General features: G+C 41.6%; 3 protein-coding genes across 7 annotated transcripts in view; 1 reads left to right on the top strand and 2 right to left on the bottom strand.

Moving 5' to 3' along the window:
* The first annotated feature begins 725 nt into the window (after positions 1-725).
* On the top strand, positions 726-5,773 carry dpp7 (dipeptidyl-peptidase 7). Of its 2 annotated transcripts, none has more exons than XM_029717485.1 (13): positions 726-912; positions 1,214-1,337; positions 1,446-1,585; positions 1,944-2,107; positions 2,465-2,600; positions 2,756-2,837; positions 3,627-3,793; positions 3,896-3,956; positions 4,252-4,370; positions 4,509-4,665; positions 5,034-5,098; positions 5,361-5,431; positions 5,585-5,773. In XM_029717485.1, the coding sequence occupies exons 1-13, from the start codon at positions 829-831 to the stop codon at positions 5,679-5,681; spliced, it is 1,467 nt and encodes a 488-aa protein (XP_029573345.1). In that variant the 5' UTR covers positions 726-828; the 3' UTR covers positions 5,682-5,773. The 2 variants fall into 2 exon arrangements, with proteins under 2 accessions (XP_029573345.1, XP_029573344.1); XM_029717484.1 differs by having other exon boundaries at positions 727-912; positions 1,208-1,337.
* A 4,012-nt stretch (positions 5,774-9,785) lies between these two features.
* On the bottom strand, positions 9,786-17,864 carry LOC115164724 (endoplasmic reticulum mannosyl-oligosaccharide 1,2-alpha-mannosidase-like). 2 transcript variants are annotated; one of them, XM_029717483.1, is made up of 15 exons: positions 17,755-17,864; positions 17,531-17,656; positions 15,685-15,819; positions 15,033-15,141; positions 14,853-14,935; positions 14,571-14,722; positions 14,261-14,373; positions 13,830-14,009; positions 13,264-13,412; positions 12,835-13,023; positions 12,139-12,329; positions 11,136-11,256; positions 10,639-10,833; positions 10,339-10,470; positions 9,786-10,085 (listed from the first exon to the last, which is right to left on the bottom strand). In XM_029717483.1, exons 3-15 carry the CDS (start codon positions 15,778-15,780, stop codon positions 9,879-9,881), a joined length of 1,917 nt encoding a protein of 638 aa, XP_029573343.1. In that variant the 5' UTR covers positions 15,781-15,819; positions 17,531-17,656; positions 17,755-17,864; the 3' UTR covers positions 9,786-9,878. The 2 variants fall into 2 exon arrangements, with proteins under 2 accessions (XP_029573343.1, XP_029573342.1); XM_029717482.1 differs by having other exon boundaries at positions 17,531-17,864.
* A 329-nt stretch (positions 17,865-18,193) lies between these two features.
* si:dkey-61l1.4 (collagen alpha-1(I) chain) overlaps positions 18,194-22,779 on the bottom strand; it is a 65,258-nt gene continuing 60,672 nt past the window's right edge. For all 3 annotated transcript variants that reach the window (XM_029717479.1, XM_029717480.1, XM_029717481.1), the window contains 17 exons: positions 22,652-22,705; positions 22,470-22,523; positions 22,266-22,319; positions 22,090-22,143; positions 21,868-21,921; positions 21,698-21,751; positions 21,539-21,592; positions 21,296-21,349; positions 21,113-21,166; positions 20,975-20,992; positions 20,783-20,836; positions 20,568-20,630; positions 20,275-20,440; positions 19,982-20,088; positions 19,786-19,866; positions 19,457-19,639; positions 18,194-19,312 (listed from right to left, as the gene is read on the bottom strand). In XM_029717479.1, the coding sequence (XP_029573339.1) occupies positions 19,154-19,312; positions 19,457-19,639; positions 19,786-19,866; positions 19,982-20,088; positions 20,275-20,440; positions 20,568-20,630; positions 20,783-20,836; positions 20,975-20,992; positions 21,113-21,166; positions 21,296-21,349; positions 21,539-21,592; positions 21,698-21,751; positions 21,868-21,921; positions 22,090-22,143; positions 22,266-22,319; positions 22,470-22,523; positions 22,652-22,705 (1,317 nt within the window). In that variant the 3' untranslated portion in view covers positions 18,194-19,153. The remainder of the gene's footprint in view (positions 19,313-19,456; positions 19,640-19,785; positions 19,867-19,981; positions 20,089-20,274; positions 20,441-20,567; positions 20,631-20,782; positions 20,837-20,974; positions 20,993-21,112; positions 21,167-21,295; positions 21,350-21,538; positions 21,593-21,697; positions 21,752-21,867; positions 21,922-22,089; positions 22,144-22,265; positions 22,320-22,469; positions 22,524-22,651; positions 22,706-22,779) is intronic.

The following is a 22,779-nucleotide window of genomic DNA, read 5'->3' as shown; positions in this document are numbered from 1 at the left end:
CTTGTCTTCCGTGGTCTTTGCTGTCTGAATATAAATTGACTGGAGTTAGTAGCCCCATCTTGTAAAGTATACCAAGTCTAACAGTTCTTAATTCCAAGATATCAGTTTGTTCTACAAAATCCAGTCTGTTGTAGTTGAACAATATGGACTCAGCAACCATACAAGCACAATCAATCTCAGGTGATGATATCTGATACATAGAAACAAAAAGTGAGCGAGAGTAAGAGTACATGTGTTTGTGTGTGTGTGTGTGTGTGTGTGTGTGTGTGTGTGTGTGTGTGTGTGTGTGTGTGTGTGTGTGTGTGTGTGTGTGTGTGTGTGTGAGAGAGAGAGAGAGAGAGAAACAATCAAGACATGCCTCCAAATTGATATTGAATGTTATTAGTAGAGTTTTCATACTCAATATTAATATCTAATGAATTACAGTTGTATTCATTATGACAGACATTAACACTGTCTTAAAATATTATACGTTTTACCACCAACATTCACATCTAATTTATATATCTATCTATCTGGACAAATTAGTCAACAGTTATATTGTATTTTATTGTATTTTATTCCCCACGAGAGGCTGATGCTGTAGATTCCATAATGCGATACCTTAACAGCAATATTTAGTAGTTTTTCCCCTCTGGTGTCTTTTAGGACTTCACAGCTGAGTCGATTGAAAGAACTACAACTTCCGCTATGCACACGGCCAAAACGTTGCCTGGGTTCAGAGGTCAATAAACAAAATCAGCTGTTAGGAAGCTATGTCATGTGATTTAGACTATTAACATTTCGAAACAGTTATTTACAGAGGCTTTCACCAACAGCCTTTTCAATATGACAAATTGGGGTTTTATTTGCGTTGTTGTCTTTCTCTCCTTCTACTCTGAGACGCAGGGGCTTACACACAGCCGTTTTCAGGTGACTTTTTTACCCAGACGTTCAGTGTTCACTGTTACTGGGGTTTACTAATGTCTGGAGCATGGCTGGTAGTATGTCTAGCTAGCTCTCTTATGCAAGAGCAACCATTGCATTTCTTAAACGATGTTCATAGTTACCAAATTATATTCGTAGTACACGTGTTCATAGTAATGGCTAAGACTAGAGAGACTGCTGTTATTTCATTCACTCTAGCATGTTTATGATCTCAGATGTTACATTATAGGCATATCAGGTTTGTTCCTCTGAATATTTCATGCTTTTACATTATTTTGAGGTCAAGAATCATGGGTACAGCACTGACCCAAAACCCCAGTTTAAAGAGAAATACTTTCCCCAAATAATCGACCACTTCAACTTCAACGTTATGGGTAATGGAACCTATGAGCAACGGTACCTAATCACAGGTGAACATCCATTGTTATTGCTATTTTGCACACTTTGTGCTGGTCTCTCTTATTCAGTCCAACTTGCATGCTCACTTTTGACTGTTGCCATGCTCTGTGTCCTTCTAGATGAGTACTGGAAGAGAGGCTCTGGACCCATCTTCTTCTACACAGGAAACGAGGGAGACATCTGGGAGTTTGCCCTGAACTCTGGATTCATCACAGAGCTGGCAGCACAGCAAAGAGCCCTGGTCATATTTGCTGAGCATGTAAGAAGAGGCCATAATGTGTCACATGTTCATGCTTGTGATCATGACAGAACTGGGGAAGTTACTCAACCGTGTCACAGAAATAGGCTGACCTCGTATCCACAAAGGGTCTCAGAGTAGGATTGCTGATCTAGGATAATATTGTATGGACAGATCCTAGATCAGCACTCCTACTTTTAGACGCTTTATGGATAAAGGTCCTAGGCTCAGATCAGTTCTCTGTTATGATTGTTTTGATACCAGACTACAGAATGTCCTTGAACAGGGCAGTCAAACACTCAAGTAGAGCTGTTAGCTATAACATGATGCATACAGTTACCTTGAATGTTTGATTCATGTTCCACTTTTCTCTCCACAGAGATACTATGGCAAATCACTCCCATTTGGCCAGGACTCGTTCAACATCCCAGAGGTTGGGTTACTGACGGTAGAACAGGCCCTAGCAGACTATGCTATCATGATCACAGAACTGAAACAGCAGCTAGGAGCCTCCGCATGTCCAGTCATTGTCTTTGGTGGAAGGTAAGAGCTTTATTACAGGCAATTGGAAACCAAATGTCTATTGAATGATTTCAGTATTGGTTTCAGTGATCTGAAATCTGTCATTTTTATTATTTGTAGCTAAATGCAAGTTCCAATTTGTTTCATGAAAAATGTTACAAAGCAAACTCTATGCTTTTAGATACAAAATAATTGCAGTTCCAATAGACTTTTCCCACAATGAAGGCATAATATTTTCTTTACATATCCAATTAATTCCCAATTCTGTTCTTCCAAAGTATCAGAAAGAATCTCAATGAGACAATGACATCATCAACTTCAGTAGAGATAAGAGGCCAGTCTCTCATACAAAGGTTGTCTTCTCTCTCTCTCCTTCAGTTATGGAGGAATGTTGTCAGTCTACATGAGACTGAGGTACCCAAACATTGTAGCAGGGGCGCTGGCTGCCAGCGCTCCCATCTTGTCCACTGCAGGGATGGGGGAATCAAAACAGTTTTTCCAGGATGTCACATCCGTAAGTTCAGATTTACAGTAGATAGTCTCACATTAGCTGGTTTATTTTGTCCCTTGATTGTAGTGACCAAAGTTCTAGGTTTTCTGCATTTTCTACATTCTTATTTTTACATTTCTCTGTTAACATTACCCAATGTTTTTTTTATGTGTGTGTAGGATTTTGAGAACTATGCCCCAGAGTGTAGGGATGCTGTAAGAGGGGCGTTCCAGAGGCTGCAAGACCTGGCTCAAATGGAAGGTAAAGTCTGCATGTGTAGCAAATAGGGATCTGTGAAACTCACTCCTTAGCCTGAAGTGTCTCTACTTGCGCTGCTGAATAGCTAGCTTTTCTGTGGCACGACTTAATATGCTTTAGATGGGCGGTCACATGTGTTTGTGAGGCAGAGGTCCTCGGTTTGAGCCTTGGTATGTGCTGAATCAGGAGGAAGCGATATTAGCTAAGCAAGCAGCATGACATCCTTTACACATGCACCGGAGCGCCAAGTCTAGGTCCAAAAGGCTTCTTAACAGATTCTACCCCCAAGCCATAAGACTCCTGAACAGCTAATCAAATGGCTACCCAGACTATTTGCATTGCCCCCCCCCCCCCCCCACTCTCTTACGCTGCTGCGTTTATTATCTATGCATAGTCACTTTAACTCTATCTACATGTACATATTACCTCAACTAACCAGTGTATATAGCCTTGCTATTGTTATTTTACTGCTGCTCTTGAAATTATTTGTTACTTTTATTTTTATTTTTTTCATGTTTTACTTAACACGTATTTTTCTTAAAACTGCATTGTTGGTTAAGGGCTTGTAAGTAAGCATTTCACTGTAAGGACTACACCTGTTGTATTTGGCACATGTAACAAATACAATTTGATAAGCCCCCGTAGAAATGGGTTCATCATTTGAATGTGCCTTTACAAAGTATTAATGTCATCACTGATACGTATAGGGTTGTATGTCACTGTAAAAGCACTGTGATTTTCCATCATTACAGTAATGCTCGTTGTCTCCTTTGCATGTTTGTCCGACATCAGACTATGGCCGTATCCAGTCAGCGTTCTCCCTGTGCAAGACTCCATCCTCGTATAAGGACATCCACCAGCTGAATGGGCTCTTACGTAATGCCTTCACCCTCATGGCCATGCTGGACTACCCCTACAGCACCCACTTCATGGGTAGCATGCCTGCCAACCCAGTCAAGGTACTGTTGCTCACAGATAACAACTCATTGGGATTTCACCTCTACTATGTTGTTCAACCCATACTATGTTTGTGATGAACTAAGAGAACTCTGTGCTTGTAGGTGGCCTGTGATACCATGTTGGGTGGAGCTGATTTGCTGCATGCCCTAAAAGACACTGCAGGTAAGTAGGCGAGAGGGTTGCCCAGTGAGTTCTCCATGAGTCCTTCAAGGGTTCTGCCAGTTGACTTTTGTATCATTGAGGCATTTCATATCAGTTTCCACTAGAGGGTGCTCCTCCTACACATCCCCCAGCTGCTCCTCAGGCAGAATCACTATACACCATATACCCAATCAACCCAGAAATCCCTTTATAATTGATGCTCTGTATAGCAGGTGCTCACATTTCCATATGAAAATGCAATGTTAGGTCTACCAGCAACTGGCATGTTGTTGATGTAATGTCAAATCTCCTACAGGAATAGTGTACAACTCTACAGGAGATCTGACCTGCTTTGACCTCTACACCCTGTATGTGGAATGTGCTGACCCAACTGGATGTGGACTGGGCTTCAATAGCCTGGCCTGGGACTACCAGGTACAGTACACATCACCAAGCTATTACCATTTGTTCTTTGCTCATCAAGTTGGAAAACTAAGCAGAGCTACTGAAAATTGAATAATTATGGAAATGTTTGCAATTTTTTCTCACAAAGACTGATATCTTCTCTTTCAGGCCTGCACAGAGATTGAGATGTGCTATGAGAGCAACAATGTGAGTGACATGTTCCCTCCTATGCCCTTCACTGAGAAACACAGGGAACAATACTGCTCCAAGCGCTGGGGGGTGATCCCCCGACCTGGCTGGCTCAAAACCCAGTTTTGGGGTGATGGTAAGAGCTGCCCCCCTAATCACCACAGCTACAGATGCTAACTACGTACACCTTAAATAATTGACTTTGTTAGTGTGCTGCTCTGCTCATCTGAAATTCCCATACAGTACACAGGGCTTGCTTCTTGAACCCTTATTACCATTTAGCATTCGCTTTTATCCAAAGCGACTTAGTTATGTGTGCATACATTTCTTGTATGAGTGGCCCCAGCGGGAATCAAACCATACAATCCTGGCATTACAAGCTCTATGCTCTACCAATGTAGCCATACAGGGCCACTTCTCTCTAGGGCCACCCTTGTCTGCTTGATATTTCCATAGTTTCCTCAGTGACGTTTTGTTCTTTATGTTTCTGGTTGTCTTGATCAGCCCTCTCCACGGCCAGCAACATCATTTTCTCCAATGGAGATCTGGACCCATGGGCAAATGGAGGGGTAAGATCTGAATTAAATGTATTTGAGTGCTACTTTTCTAAACCCTCACGTTTTAAATGCTATTCATCAGTGGCTGCGTTTACACAGGCAGCCCAATTCTGATATTTTTGCCACTAGTTGGTCTTTTGACCAATCACATCAGATCTTTTTCTGATCTGGTCAAATGACCAATAAGTGTAAAAAATATCAGAATTAGCTGCCTGTCTAAACATAGCCAGTGATACATTCAGGCTGTCTCACTTGTAAGATTTTTGTTCTGTAGGTGAGAAAGTCCTTGAGCTCATCACTGATTGCAATCAACATCTCAGAGGGGGCTCACCATTTGGACCTGAGGTGAGAGAACTTATTAGACATTTCACTTGACTTTCTTCCACTCAACTACTGTAAATTCACACAGTATACAATTACTGTGCTATAATATTAGTCTCTTATACAGTATCACCACATGGGAATGGCTGCATTTCAATGCTAATGTTATTTCCCCAGAGAGGCCAATGATGCTGATCCAGCATCAGTTATAAAGGCCCGTAAGATGGAGTCAGACACCATCGCCCAGTGGGTGAAAATGGAGAAGGAGAGATGAAATGCCTTTGACATGGATTTTAATCAGACAGTGACAGTTGTAAAAGGTTGTTCAATAAAGTATTTTAATCTTGACATTTATACAAATTTAAAGCAGGTCCATAGTTTTATTGTAAACCAAGTGACATTGTGGCACATTTTGTAAGTTCATGATTTAGACAGTTTTATAGACCCAGAACCAAGCACTAGTCCCATTAGCCCCCAGCATTTGGTTTAGCATGTTCATTCCCAAGTTGAAAAACAGTTCAGTCGACATGGGTGTACTACTTTCCAGCTGAGTCACTGATATTGCAGGGTCATAACACAGGGTGTCCCAAAATACACAGTATTGCAAATGACACAGGCGCATAGTTTCATTGAAATGCAGATTCTCACCAATTTGATATTGATTACAAATGTGTACAATATTGCAATAAAAATAGATTAAATCAGATCCGCTTTGGCCGACATCAGCATAGGTGTTGTTTTGGTGGTGTTAGAGGTGGAACTGCACTAGAGCTGTCAAATCCACAAGCGGCTCCTGGCATTATACCTAAATCAGACTTCGCATTAAGTGAAAGCCCATACAGCCGTGTTTACAAGTTGAAACACTGGAATGTGAGATGTAATCTACACCTCCATTAGGCTGCTAGAAATCCTAATTTTCTGAATGATTTTCTATTTGTGTTTCTTTATAGGCTACGCTTTCTCGGTCTGAATATCTAACAGGAGTAGGACAGGTGTGGCTTTGTGACAATGATGAAGGCAGCTACTTACCAATTTGACACCTCCGACATGCCAAAACATCAGCTATGTGGATGTTGGCTATCGCCGGTTAACACAATCTGATTGAATCTAGGCCTTATTTTCCCTTGAGGTCCCAGTTGGGTAGGCTTATTTCATATGGTATTAGTGGTTTGAAATAAAGTAGTTCTCCACAGCTTGTGGGCTGAGTGAGTCAGAGCAGCTGGATTTAATCCATATCGTGGCAGATCCGTGCTAAAATGTAAAGGTCATTTGCGATTGAGCCGAAATGCAGCGATTACGTGAATGCGGTCTCCACGAATGTGGGAACATTTCCTTTAAATTTCTATCGTGCTATAAGACGGATCTTCCACGATACGGATTGAATCCAGCCCTTAACCATGACAATATCTCTGACCTTTGTTATCAGAGAGCTGCCAGCAGGCAGCAGCTGACTTCAGATGCTGTATCAAAATCTCCCAATAGCATTTAATTTACATTGTTATAAAATAGGGAAATGGCTTATTTTGTCATTCTTAACAGAATGATGAATGTAGAATAATTCCAGATTCCAGTTACTTTAATAACTAGGATATCTTTGGTGTAGAAAAGTTTAGGATCCATCTGAAGGATTTTTAAAAAAGGAATCAGAAATGAGCAGCAGTATATTAACTGATCAGAGATGTGAAAAAGGGATCGGAAGCAGAGCCCTTAGTTTCATGATATATATACTGTAAGTCTATGCACAGTTTGAGAGTTATGGAAGTATACCCAGCGAATGGTTGGACAGTTGGAAAATGGCATTCCTTATTTCAAAATCACACCATGATTATGTAACAAATACACATCTTTGCACAACTATTCACATCAACTATGTACATTTCAATAACAAAACAATTTATGAATATGTCCAAATAGTTTCATAATGTTGTCCAGAGCAACGTTGAAGGCACAAGTGAAACAACACCAAAGGAGGGGAGAGCTGAACATTGAAATAGGGAATAAAACTACATTTCACACTTAGGATGTTGAGTTGTGGTCTCAATACAAAAACTTAAAATACCACTACAAATGGAATCATTTGAGTGAAAGTGTACATCACGTAACATTCAATATAGCTATTTACAGGAATGATGGTGAAGTATAGGATCTACAGCCCAGGGCCCCGTTTCCCAAAAGCATCTTAAGGCTAAGTTCATCGTTAGGATCATATGGGTTTTAACGATGAACTTAACATGCTTTTAGGAAACCAGGACCAGTTCTACTGCTACTCCAGTGGCATAAACCACATTTACAATTCAGTCTATTCAGATATAGTATAACACACTACAAATCGATTCAAAATATATGAACTAAATTCAGCTTAATCTCACAAATACATTTGTATAACTAAACTACCCAAGTGTTCACACTGGCTTGCCCTAATTTGACGCCACACAACAGGAATGATAAATGATAAGGAAAAATAGGAAAACTGACATTCTTTAAAGATAATAGCAGCGGAGTCAGTCAAACTCAAGGAAATTCAACAATAAGTGCTTGTTGTCCCCATACACAAAAAGGTGCACAGTATGCAAGTAAACTAGATTGTTCTATGCCTGACATGATTTTAACATTAAATCATTTTTATATAAATAATTTCTTATGAATGTGATTGAGAAACTGGAGAGTGACATGATCCAGGGACACAGGAAGTTTCATCCCAATGCTATGTCATTTCCTGTAAAGCCCAGTATTGTGTCACTTCCACTTCCTCTCGGGCTTCTGCTGCCTCTGACTAAGACAGCTTGGAGTTCAGTCACACTCATCTCATTCTCTAGTGTTGGTGGACAAAATAACCACAATGAGCCAACTACACAGGTTGGCTGGTTCATGTTTTCCACTCTTCCTTCAGAGTAAACAACTGTCATGATCAGAGGATAGACAGACTCCGCACCAGCAATGTGGTGAGAACAGAGAACATTTTAAATAAATATCAAGGCTACCATGGCTCAATCTCACCCTAGCACTGCTGTCATTCCACCATGGCTATTACAATCATTTAACGAACAATAAATTCCGGCTTTAAAAAAAAGAGCAATTTTTCCAGAGTTGTGGAGTTGGGAGAGGGTAAACAAACCCAAACTTGAGTCACAGATATATCAAAATGAGTAATGCGATATCTTGGTGTTAGCCAAGCCCTGAGCTGTGATGTATTTCTGTATCTACACTACCGTTCAAAAGTTTGGGGTCACTTAGAAATGTCCTTGTTTTTTAAAATAACAGCATATTTTTTGTCCATTAAAATAACATCAAATTAATCAGAAATACAGTGTAGACATTGTTAATGTTGTAAAGTACTATTGTAGCTGGGAATAGCTGATTTTTAATGAAATATCTACATAGGCGTACAGAGGCCCATTATCAGCAACCATCACTCCTGTGTTCCAAAGGATTAGCTAACACAACGTGCCAAGTTTATTTGCGAGAAATCGCCAAGAAACTGAAGATCTCTTACAACGCAGTGTACTACTCCCTTTACAGAACAGTGCAAACTGGCTCTAACCAGAATAGAAAGAGTCGGAGGCCCCGGTGCACAACTGTGCAAGAGGACAAGTACATTAGTGTCTAGTTTGAGAAACAGACGCCTCACAAGTCCTCAACTGGCAGCTTCATTAAATAGTACACGCAAAACACCAGTCTCAACGCCAACAGTGAAGAGGCGACTCCAGGATGCTGGTCTTCTAGGCAGAGTTCCTCTGTCCAGTGTCTGTTCTTTTGCCCATCTTAATCTTTTATTGGCCAGTCTGAGATACGGCTTTTTCTTTGCAACTCTGCCTAGAAGGCTAATATCCCGGAGTCGCCTCTTCACTGTTGGCGTTAAGACTGGTGTTTTGGGGGTACTATTTAATGAAGCTGCCATTTGAGGACTTGCGAGGAAGATCTCTTACACTGCGTTGTAAGAGATCTTCAGTTCCTTGGCAATTTCTAGCATGGAATAGCCTTCATTTCTCAGAACAAGAATAGATTGACGAGTTTCAGAAGAAAGTTTTGTTTCTGGCCAGTTTGAGCCTGTAATCAAAGCCACAAATGCTGATGCTCCAGATACTCAACTAGTCTAAAGAAGGCCAGTTTTATTGCTTTTTTAAATTAGAACAGTTTTCAGCTGTGCTAATATAATTGCAAATGATCAATTAGCCTTTTAAATTATAAACTTGGATTAGTCAACACAACGTGCCATTGGAACACAGGAGTGATGGTTGCAGGTAATGGGCCTCTGTACACCTATGCAGATATTCCATAAAAATAAAACAGCCGTTTCCAGCTACAACAGTCATTTACAACATTAACAATGTCTATACTGTATTTCTGATCAATTTGATGTTAATTTAATGGACAAAAAAAAGCTTTTTCTTAAAAAACAAGGACATTTCTAAGTGACCCCAAACTTTTGAACGGTAGTGTATGTATCCCGTTGACTTGGCTAGTGTATCGCTCACTCCGCAGAAGACCAGATGGGCAGGGGGTGGGCCTCTGTGTTGAACACATACTTGTCCAGACTGAGCAGCTCCGGGTCATCCGAGAACAGCAGGTAGAAGTACTTGAGAGTCTCCCCCAGGAAGAAACTCTCCATCTTGTCCCGGGGGCTGGGGTACTCTGGGTCCCGGACGTTGTTGATGGATGTGTAGCCACCAGTAGAAACCTGAAGGGAGACAGACCAACACAACACACTCTATAAGAGAAGGATCTGTAATCTCTGGGGAAATACTCACTCAATAACCACATACTGAATATCTCATTAACAATGCGTTTCTCAGTAGCCTGGTTTCAGATCAGTTTGTGCCGTCTTGCCAACTCCTATGGTCCTTGTCACGTCAAACAGATCTGAGACCAGGCTGGTTAATTTTCTAACAGTATTAACAGTAGTCTAGGCTGGGTAGTGACTGTTCTCTCACCTTGGTGTACTTGTTGAAGTTCTGGAGGATCTCCCAGCCCCAGTCTCTGTACTTCCTGTCCTTAGTGAACCTGTACAGATAAAACAAGCTCTCCACCGTCTCAGGGCGAAGGAGGTTGTGTCTGTCTGCAAGCTGAGGAGAGGACAGATACACACACGAGAAACAATCACATAGGAAATTGACCATATCCATGAAAAACTTCACAACAGTAAAATAAAGTGTCAAAAACCCAACTATACTTCAGTAGTGTATTGTTTAATAATATCTCTGCAGGGGAAGCACACACCCCTGTATACCCACCTTGACGTCTACATCTCTGATGCTTCCCTCGTGCATGTTGAAGTGGACGATCTCAGGGCTCAAGCCAGTCTCCATCTGGGCATACATCTGGTAGCAGGTCTCCATCAGCTGCTTGGCCAGCTCCATGTGGTCGGCTGGCAGGCCGTGGTGGGCTCCTAGAGCCAGGGTCCCAGGGAGGAAACACACCAGGTGGTCCTGACAGACAGAGGGTTGGGGAGTCAGTGGAGCAATAGAATGTCCATGTTGCAGAATAGAGCCCACAATCTTTTAATGGAAAAGACTGGAACTACAGCTGGTTAGGGGTTGACACCCTTTTTGACTCATCAAAGCGATACATGAGATATTGGAAACATTTAAGTATTGGGTGAAACTGGGCTTCAAATGCCCAACCTTAAACAGGGTGCAAACCTCCCCCAAAGAAAATCTTGAGGTTCCTTTGATTTAGAGAAAACAGCTCTTTCACCCACTCATCTGGTGTGCATAGTTCGTATACTAACCATTTTGGGGCTGAACTGACCATGGGACAGCTCCCCTACGAAGGTCAGGCTGTTAGGAGAAGACTTCTTAAGCAGGTTCTTCTTCACTCCCTCCAGGGCCTGCAGGTAATCCTCCAGCAATCTGAAGAACACAGTCACAGCTTTACAGCCAAGCACTGGAGAACACACGTACAGACACAGCATTACAGCCAAACACACGTACAGACACAGCATTACAGCCAAACACACGTAGACACAGCATTACAGCCAAACACACGTACAGACACAGCATTACAGCCAAACACACGTACAGACACAGCATTACAGCCAAACACACGTACAGACACAGCATTACAGCCAAACACTGGAGAACAGTACCCCCCACCAGTCCAGGTGTACTGCTCTGTATAAAAACACTACTGGCTTGACAAAGGAATATGGCTAATAACTGTACAAATACTGAGAAACATCAGCTGAATGGTACTTTTACTATTATTGTTTGATAAGTGTCCCATATAATCTAGTGTCAACGCCAATTGATAGAGCACTGAGCCAATGAAATAAAAATACAATTTTAAACAAGTACTTTAAACATAGCACAAGAACCAAATCTGTCCTCAAGCATCAAAGTCCTCAAGCTGCGCTGGGTCTTTGAGAGCTGTTCCAACTGAGGAGAAATGTTTTATAAAGTAGCTCTGAAGACCTAGTTGTGCATGAAGTTAAGAAAATATTCCCAGACAGTCATGAATAGTCTTGTGCACAGCGTGATACAGCCATTCAGCCACATTCAGGTAACAGAGAGACGGGCTGTTTAAGTCGTGTCAGTTACGTCAAGGGAGCTGAGGAGATCAAGCTTAGGACTGTCAAACATGACAGCAAGCTAGAGCAGCGACAACTCTGCTGCCTGCCTCCAGTACTTAGCAGGGAGCCTAGACAAGATGAGTAGGAATCGAGTGGCTAGACCTGACTCTGTGAATTAGTGTCACCCTCAACCTCATGACAGGAAAAGTGTTAGAAAACCCACTCTGTCTCCTTCTGGCCTCCCTGTATCCACTGTTTAAGAAGGTATTCGTAGTAGCTGTCTGCTCGTGCGCCCAGGGTGAAGACCCCCAGATGGGTGAACTGGCCGCTGTTGGTGTTGATGAACATGGGGACGAGGCCGTCCTGCTTCCCTTCCAGCTTGTGGACTTTTTGCATGACCTCATCCACTGCAGCCTGGATGAGAAAGGAGGTGGTGGGGTGGGGGGGGATATGTAGGTTAAAGCTAGAATCCGTAAATGAAACACTAACAAAGCAGTCACACTGCTTCTGTTTTGTACAAAGCTGAGGAATGCACCGGGGGAAATGTAACCACTCAAATTCATAGACAGAACTATGGATGCAAGGAAAATTATTGTTTTAATCATGTTGAGGATATACAGTGTTTGTTTACATTTTCTTTATGTACAAACATTGGAGTAAAACAAGCTTATATTTGGGGTTCTGATGGAGTAAGTAAGACAGCTGAACTAAGCTCATGAGGCATTTATAAGTTATCTTTTTCAATAATCAAATTAGGTATACATCATTAATCTATAAGTCCAGAAATTGATGTAGCAACTAAGGATTCTAGCTTAAAGTGTTGTCAGAGATTATTGATAAAGTGCTGTGGAATCAAACGTTGTCCAAAAGGCTGACATTAATCCAGTCCTTTCACTAGAACATTGCTTATGAATATTACCCGGTAGCGTGTGTCCTGAGTGAGGCGACTCAGCTCCCTAAACTCTAGCTGGATGCTGGTGACCTCAGCAACAGTGCTGTCCGACGTCCATCGAGGGGGGTGGGCCGTACCCTTTCCAATGTTCACATCTGAGTAGGGGATCTTGGACGGTGTGTTGAAGGCAGGCATTAACCTCGTTCCTATATCTTTCTGCAGGGTCATCAAAAGAACAACAGAAGGCCGATCAATATGTTTCCCTAGCCAGACCCCCTCCCACAGAAAAACTAGTTATTTCACGAAAGAAATCATAAGACCAGCAGCGGCATTAGCAGTATCCCATGAAAGGGTCTTTGAGAGGCAGAAGGAGTGGAAGAGGAAATGTCAGAGGCCCAGCAGCAGTAACAGTAACAGCCAGCTCTCTGTATGTCTCGCATTCTGCATGTGACTCACAGCCTTGTCCAGGAACAGAGTGTCTCCAGTCAGATGGTAAGTGCTCAGCAAGCCACCCAGGATACGGATGGTGCTCTCAAACAGGTTCACATCAACGTTCTTATTGAAGGAGAGCTCCGTTGACACCCAGGTCTTAGCCTCCTCAAACTCTGTCCAAAAGAGACCAACCACAACTTTAGTGGTCTAACTCCATGATATAGCAGATACAAAGAAAAGTTGGATCATGAATATAAGTAGCGTTTTCCCTATATGCATTTAGCAGTGGTGCTGCTAAATTGTGGCCTCCATATTAAATATACAATTTATATAATAATATACTGTATATAATATACGATTTATATAATATACTATATATATTATTTTATGGGGGGGGAATCATTTTCGGGATGGTAAAACATTTTCAGTGTCAACTTAAACAACTAAAACCAGATATAAAGTATATAGAAAAGATAATGGAGATACATATCTTTGAGAAATAACAATCCCATTTCTCTCAGCCCCATGGCAAAATGTGTAGAATTGCAGGAAACTAGCTTTAAAAACAGCTAGGGGAAACACTGAAGTACCTTCTCTGAGGTTGAGGATCCACATGGTGTCCAGTGCATCAATCAGGGTCAAGCCCAGGCCAAACCACTCTCCATAGGACTTAGAGATGGGCCTCAGCTCATCTTGGCCCCAGGCAAACTCTTTGTATCCCTTCCATGCATGTCTGAAAGCATCTCGTACTGCCTCAAGCCTATCAAATTCTGAAACACACACGCCAAGATAATTAGCTACCATCTAAAGAATGATAAATTAATTACTTCTATTTCAAATAACTAAATCTCTTTCAGACCATGCACTTCCTCTCAAAGCTATAGTTGCCCTGTATCAAACTCAACTTGTGGTTAATAAACAACTGTTGTTAATGGTCATGAAGGGTGGGCTATGGAGGGGTTTGCACGCACACACACACACACACACAGCGAGAGAGAAGCGGTAGAAACATGGTACAGACCTGGCTCGTGTGAATGGTCCTCTTGCTCAACCGCTGGGACATCTACCTTGTTCTCTGCTTCCTTGGCAGTTCCTCCTTCAGTGGCTTGGTCAGCCTCAATCAAGGCCCCACGCCTAATAAACACACGTAGGTGTCAGTCAAGATGAGAAGACCAGAAAACATGTTTATATGTTTGGAATGTAGTTTTAGTTTTAGTTTACTCCTCACAATCGCTTCCCTAACCCATGCATGCAATAAAGGCTTATGTATCAGAGATAAATTGACTTTCATTATCCATTAGTCATCTCCACTGATTAGAGACTAGTCTTACTTAACAAGTGGCTTCTCTCCCTCTTCCTTGTCAGCTTTCTTTGCATCTTGAATCGGATTCTCCTCCACCTGGATATCTGACCCGGTGCCTTTCTTTTGCAGACGGTTCTGCAGGCCGGGTGGCCCCCGCTTGTGGGGTGCCCTCTTCTGCTTCTGAAGGAGGAGACACGTTAAGGGGAGGGAAGTGCTTCAATTCAAAAACACTGCTTACTGAATGTATCACTGCACATATTTCTCCCAGCCAAAGGCTAGCTTTACTATTAGAGGAGTGGAATGTACCAACCGCTGAAGGTGGCTCAGGTAGGACCTCAGGGATGACCGGTTTCAGAACATGGCCCTCATCCTCCTTCACAACAACAGTAAGGCCTGGGGAGATACATAGGGGAGGGTGTTCAGACTCTGGTGCCTCAAAAACAGAGTCACCACCACCACCATAACAATTACATTTTTTTGCTGGCCTTACCTCTGAAGTGTTCTGTGACAGCGGGGTAAGTGGCAATCCCACAAACTAACATGAGAGCCACGGTGAAGAGGATGAGGTTGCGCTGCAATCTGGATAACTGTTTCCATTTCTATGGAGAAATGGGTGCAAATTGGATGAGATAGAAAATGGCAAAGCAGTAAGCACAGAGTAAATAACACCAAAACTCAGCTACAATTGATTGCACCAGCTTGTCTGTCAGGAGAGAAAGTCACACTAAGAAATAAATCCAGAACAACCACTGAATGTCACACACAGTGCAACACGTCTGATCGACTGTCAGTACCATGCTGCTACGTACTATACAGAGGCACTGCATTGTCATATCCTTCGGATAAACATCACCATCCTGGTGTCATAACTCCACAGATTGACAGGTCTGAGAGCTAGTCATTTTCTGTTGGAGTGACAATCACATGATATTATGGATATGATGATAATTGTGTCTCGGGGCATTTTTTCATTCAAGTTAGTAAATCATAAAAAATGTCATGCTATATTTGCGGTATAAAACATTCAGTGGGATATATAGTATAGTCTATCAATCAACTGTAAAGCATACATAGTAAGTCATCAGATCAGAGTTTGTGATTAAGATAAGTAGGTTGGTTGACTTCCTTCAGCACTCACTCACCCTCCAGCAGGACTGTCTTCTCCACTGTTTGCTGTTATAGTTGCCACTTCCAGTAAAGGTTAAAGACACAAAGTCCTTCCTTGATGGTGAGTGCATGTCTCCAGCCTACCCCACAGTGAAGTCATAGACTCTATGCTAGAGGAGGAAAGTAGGCTGTAAATGAGAAATTACAGCAGAGGCAACACAAACTCCCCTCTCGAATTATACAAACTCAACTGTAGAGAGATGTGCTTTATTAGACCAAATGAATGAATATTGAGGACACATAAATAGGACTAAATGTTTGTAGGTTATAGCATACAATTATGATTTTGTTTCAATTGACAAATAAAGCATAATATCTGAAAACAAAGCAATGCAGTTTCGTTTACAAACCTTTTATTGATAATTATGACATGCTTGAAAATATTCCTGTCAATCACAGCCAATTATTGTTAGTGAGTACTTGAGTGGTCCTTTGTAGCTCAGTTGGTAGAGCATGGCGCTTGTAATGTCAGGGCAGTGGGTTCGATTTCCGGGACCACCCATACGTAAAATGTACACACATGACTAAGTCGCTTTGGATAAAAGTGTCTGTTAAATGGCATATATTATTATTATATTTACATTATTGTCACGGTCTTTCCTTATTGCAGCCTGCCAATTGTCCTAACTATTGAAAATATTGCCTACATTTGTTCCCAAACAAGTCAAATTAGCTTCGAAAGGAAAGAAATTACTTTTAAGATACTGTATGCCAGTTGACGAGAGGTAGCTAGCAGATTGCAACGGGTTAACGTGATTCTCAGGGTAGGTACTGTTTGGCGTAGGGACACACTCTTCATGCATCCATTACTGTAGTTAGGCTTAGCCAACTTGTATTCTATAGCTTTAGTGGTGTGTTGTATAGATTCCATAATCCGGACATGAGCGAGTGCTCAGCTGGTTCTCAACACTGTGTGCACCCATATGTGCACTGGTTCCCAAACCTTTTTTCACTCAGGCCCCCTTCCAACATTGGGGAACATCCATTCATTGGGAAGGCAGATAAAGTGTTTATTTTCAAAAGCAAATCACTTTTGCATGAGAAAACACAAAATACTACTCATTACGTCACGTTTGTGTTGAGCAGACTGTGGGCTTTGAACAGGGCGCCTTGTTCATGCCTGGGAGCAGCCCGGTTCCAAAGTGAACGCAATCAACTTTCATCCGGTGCAAAACGCCTACCCGGTTCAGATTAATCAAATCCCCTCATTGAGACAGGTGGATGACCACCCCAAAGTGCTGCATGCCATGATGACACTGTTGTTTTGATCAATGAGAGAGAGAATATTTGAATTAGACAAGATGGCTGCGTACACATTGTTGGATCACTTGGCACAAAACATGTATTTTACTATCGGAGCATTTTATAAATTTAAACGAACCACCTGCAACTGGACACGGGAATTTTAGAAGACACATGTTTCGCGTAAAAAAGGCTGATCGAAAATGCTCTGTGCTTCTCCAAACAGTACCTATCCTGTGACGGCTACTGGAGCGTCACATTAGCCCGTTACAATCTGCTAGCTAGAGGAGACTATGCCCGAAGTCTACTCGCAACAGCTGGGATATATTCATTACGGAAACAGTTTACCGTTTAAGAACCAAACGGGAGCAAAACAAGAGTTTCTATTGGACAAATTCAGGCAGGTCCCTCCCCGTTTCGTTCCGTTTAAGAAACGTTATCCAACAGAATCTGCGTAATGAATACGCCCCTGATAATTACGACTGAAAACATCCTCGCAAACAAAAACAATGTGCAAGCTAACACAATCAAAACGTAGACTAAAATAAGACGTTGAATTTAGAAATACATGTACTTTACCTTTTAGTCAACAGTGGATGGTCTCTCGTGCTCTTCAGAGCTCACAATTCCAATGTCCTGGATCTTGAGCGAAGCTTGACCGATTCACAAAGCGACTATAGACCGAGGCATTACGAGGCCTACAGCCTAAAAACAAGCAGTTACACGAGTAAAGTTAATTTACTACAAACGAGGAGCATGTCTAACAGGAAAACGGGAAGTGTTCGTTTAAAATGATTGCATACCTTCAAGAGACCGATTCTCTACCCAAGAGCAGCAATGCAATATCTATACATGCCACGCGCTCAGTGCTAGAAAAAGTAACCTGACCGAACAGAGCGGAAGCAACAAAATACATTCGTTGATACAAGTCTGAGGATGATACATTGTAAATACACGCCTTTCTCTCAAATCAACACTTCGTCCGATTACTTTGAATGAAACATCAGTAGTTCATTTTCATTCGAATCTAGTCAAATCACATCGTTTTCAATTGTTTCAAGTTTGACTGAAAATAAAATAGCTTATTTTCAACTTGTTTGGGTGCTCAATAAATTGTGTGTAATATTCCATGTGACAATACCAATTAATTAGGAATTAATTAGTACAGTCCCTTCATTTATTCATACATTTCAGTCTAACAACAAAAGTACTAGTATCTCGGGGGCACAATACAAAACATGACAATATGAATGATTGCTATTTATTCAAACTTAAAAAGAAAAACATCAAAGAAAATGGCCAGCATATAAATTAAGTAAATCACAATTAAATACATATCTTGAAACAAAGATGAAACTGAAGAAAAACGTAAAAACACATTTTTTTTTACAGTACTGCATTGTTCCTCTGTATCAACAGAAATCAAAACATCACAATTTCACAAATGGTAGAAATGGTGATTAGGTTACTGCATCTATCAGGTGATGCAATAATGCATACAATATTATCACCAGACAGAATTCATTGTCATAGTTCCTAATTGTCGTAATATTATTAGTCTTCCTGGTTTTTGACCAAGGGATCAATATTGGAATGTTTCTTAGTTTCTAACTGCAGATGTAAGGGTATAGTGTGTATATAATGATGTAGAGTGAGCACGGAGCTCATAAAATAGAGATTTAGCTATGTCTCCAATTTGCGACACATTGTTAAATTGCAGCAGTGAAGGTTAATGTGTAAACCACAGTGCTCTTCATCAAGAACATACCTGAATTAAGTATGGGTAACGTGAAAAAATAATTATAGCAACCTTTAGCATTTAAAGAAACCTCGGTCATTTAAACCAATTACATAAATAAGCATGTTTCAATATCACAAATGAAATCAGTGAAATCAGTGTAAACAAAATACAAAGATCATTTCTCTCAAGAATATCACTGGTCTCTGAAAATGGATAGACTAACCAGTTCATATTTGAAACTGGTCAACCTTTGGATAGAGAAAATAGACACTTTTTCCTGTTGGTTGGTACGTCTACTTTGTCTTAGCAATAAACAAGAATGTCATGAGAAGAGGAGAGATGCTGATGTCTTTCTTTGTATCTGTTTCTCTCCCATTTCTCTGGGTCATTTCCCCACTGGCTGGTGGTTGTCTCATTGTTGTCTCTGCTCTTAGCAGTCCTTAGAGAGTGTCTCTCTTCCTTTAGCTGAAGCACACAGGCCCAACAGTGAATCCAAACTCCTGTGTGAGGTCACTGCTGCCGAACACTGCCAGATCTCTCAGGGGAAGCAGATCCAAGTCCTCACTCTCAAACTGGAACACCGCCTCACGAAGGCCTCCGGAATGCAGCTCCTCAGAGGGCTGCCAAGAGAAACACAAAGTACATTAAGTATTGAAGTGACTCTCTTCACCATCCCTCAACAGCCTCCTCTCCTCACCACCACCACCACCACCATAATCTAATACAGTACATGGTAATCATTATAGGGTAGTCTAAAAACATACCACGCAATCTTGTAATGTCCCCAGGTAACTCTGTCTTTGTGTGTCTGCCAGGAACTTCACCTCTCTTTCGCCTGGTCCCTGTATGTTCCCAGGCTGGCAGGAGTATGTGATGTTCTGACTGGTGAGCCTGCTGTTCAACCTCAGGAATCTCATCTGCACCACGTCAGGTCCTAGATACTCAAACTGGGAGAGGGCATGGATGGAAGGAAATCAAACCAGAAACACAAAAGAATTTCATTGTACTGTGTACATCACATGTATCATTTGCATATGACAAATAAACTTTGATTTGATTCGATTTGAGAATCATGATTGGATTTGAGGCTTACCTGAAAGCCTTTTTCCTTTGAACTCAACCAATGAAATGAGTTATTTGTCCCAGAATCCTTCAGCCATGCTTTTACTGGCACCTGAAGTTCGAATGTATTTCATATGTTATTACATACATTTAGCATATTTTATTACCACATTATATAAGATCTATAGTTCAGTGGGTCCCAGAGCCAGAAGTGTGTGTGGAAGGACCTGAGGCTGGAGCGGAGACAGACAGGTCTTTGGTGCTGCAGTGAAGTCACAGTACACCAGAAGGGCATCAGCTGGGCTGCCCTGGTTAGGATCAATGTAATACATCCCTGGAACATGTAACAACCTTTACATCAGAAACTGAGCAGGGTTCAATCTCTCTGCTGCTGTACAACCAGTCCCACACAAATCCAATAAGCATATTGTACATTTAAGATGCTTTAAAATATCTGATACCAATATTGTGGTATTAGAATATAACGGAGAAGTCTTCACATTGTGGAAGAAGCCCATACCGTTAGTGAAGTTGGGCTGGGAGAGCCAGAGCTCCAAGCAGGTGGTAGCCGGGTGTTCTTTGGTGCCGTCTGGTGGATCTATGAGCGAGCGCAGGTCTTGGTGCAATAAATCCAGCAGAGTCTGGATCAGGAGGTAGTTGGGCTTGTCTGACAGGTACATGAGGTCCTGATCAGGCAGGGGGTGAAACAAGGAGGTGTTGTAATATAAATAGTAATGGCTAAATCTGCTGAAATGGCTTTAGTTTCAAAATGGAAGTATTTGGATGTGCTTGGATAGATTACCAACGACTTACCTTGAGTTGTGCCAGAGTGAGATTCAGAGAGGTTCCAGGGGGGCCAGGAGGTCCAGGGAGGCCCTGACATAAACAAGGAAAAACAAACACAATATGAAAGTTAATCTCATTGCCCTGGGTTGCCAGATTGGGTCAGGAATTATTTTGATTTCATTAAACAGATGTAAAGTGGCTGGTACTGTAATGTTTTGTGATGTGAGTAGGGTCATACTCACAGGCAGGCCTCTCACTCCAACAGGACCTGCTGTTCCAGCAAATCCTTTTAGACCCTGACAATTAGGCACATTTAGTCAGTGCCCTCAGTCAATCCCCCAATCTCCAAATAATTAATTGACAAGACACAAAGGTATGCATAAAAAACAGAACAAATGTGTGTATTTGTATTTAGAGAACTGTTATACACATACCTTTTCTCCAAACAAACCCTATAAAAAGAGAAAATTCATCACATTAGCATTTACTTTTTCTCTGTATAAGTACGTTTAGTATATTTTCAGAAATACAAGGGAAATACAGTACCATATTTCTGAAAAAGGACAACTTACAGGCATTCCAGGTAGACCTGGGGTCCCCCATTCCCCATGAGGACCAATGTCTCCCTACAAAGACAGAACACATAAATCACTGTCAATACAACTCAATAGCAATGCCACGATTAATGATGAATACTTAACAGAACACTGAGTCGGAACACACTAGACGGACAGATACTAGAAGGTGCATCTTACCTGTTCTCCTTTTAGGCCAGCCCTCCCTGTCTGTCCCAAAGGACCTTGTGTCCCCTGAAACAAACACTCGACTGACTCAATACATCATGGAACTGGGTCCATTATTACATACAGGAAATGTATAGGGATATGAACAAAGGAATGATGGAGGCAAAATGCTTCCATAGTGAATCTACATAAAAAATTGTAGTACATCTGACTCGAGTGTAATACGCTTCTTGGGATAAATGAGATCAAAAGTACCTTCAACCCCTGACCTCCAGGAGGACCTGTTAGTCCCATCTTCCCCTTCTCTCCCTGTAAGTTTAGGGGAAATATATTAGTGTCACATAAAATGAGCTCAAAGTGCTGTACTTCTTCAATCATATCGTAATCCTGTTGAGGCTTCAGTCAAGGTCTTACCTCTATACCTGGTCCACCCATTAGACCCTTCTCTCCTTGTAAGCCAGGTGTCCCCTTTGAGAGAAACAAGGGAAGTTATTTCCTGAGTTTTGGGGACCCAGTGATTGAGTTATAGAGCTAATCCTCCTGGCATTGAAAAGTGCCTTTCCAAAACAGATCAAATAACTTACGTAAGGCCCTTGTCGTCCTGGAGGCCCGGTTGAACCAAAATCTCCCCTCTTTCCCTGTAGGCCATAGAAAGGTCAAATCCTGATTAAAATCTGATGCCCCATTGACCTTACACAAACTCTCACCACTGAAAAATATTATCAAGGTGAAGAAACATTATACTGTATGTTATGGCGAATGCAAAATCAGGCCAGAGTTTCTCACGGTCAATAGTGATTACTGACCTTTTCTCCTCTCTCTCCACCTAAGCCTTTGCTTCCAGTTTTTCCTCTATTCCCCTTACATGGAAACAAGAACAGCTTTTAGAATCAAATGAAGAATCAAGATCCATATTAGTTGGAACGATACATTTTTAACATATGAAAAAGAGAGACTGAATAAGCAATGGTGTAATTCTCACCCTCCTTCCAATGTGTCCGGTCTTTCCTGGATACCCATTTCGACCATCATACCCCTGACAAAAAGAAAGACCTACAATCACATACTACACTAAGTGGACATTATGATATGGCCTTTGATACAGGTAGGATGTCAGAATGGGACAGAGTGTTAAATACTATATATGTAGATGTAAAGACAGGTGAAAGGTGAAGCTTAACCTGACCTTTTGACCTTTCTGGCCAAGTCTCCCCTCAGGGCCTGTTCGACCTTTTGGTCCCTGAAGAGCAAAAAGGTAATGTTGACTTATCCTAAAACGTCATCAGTAGACATTTATTTCTGGTGAAGATATTGGAACATGTGTGTTTCATTTGTATATAAGGTCTAACACGTTATTGTAGCACTTACCAAAGGTCCTGGTGGGCCAACAGTTCCCTGAGGCCCCACCTCACCAGGCAAACCCTAAGAGTAGGGATGAGTAGAAAAAAACATCAACCAAAATGTTTACCAACTTACGTCATGTTGCCAAAGACATA

Source organism: Salmo trutta, chromosome 27, assembly GCF_901001165.1.
Source record: "Salmo trutta chromosome 27, fSalTru1.1, whole genome shotgun sequence".
NCBI classification, from domain to species: domain Eukaryota; kingdom Metazoa; phylum Chordata; class Actinopteri; order Salmoniformes; family Salmonidae; genus Salmo; species Salmo trutta.
The sequence above is the reverse complement of the archived record's forward strand: the minus strand, read 5'-3'. Positions and strand labels throughout refer to the sequence as shown.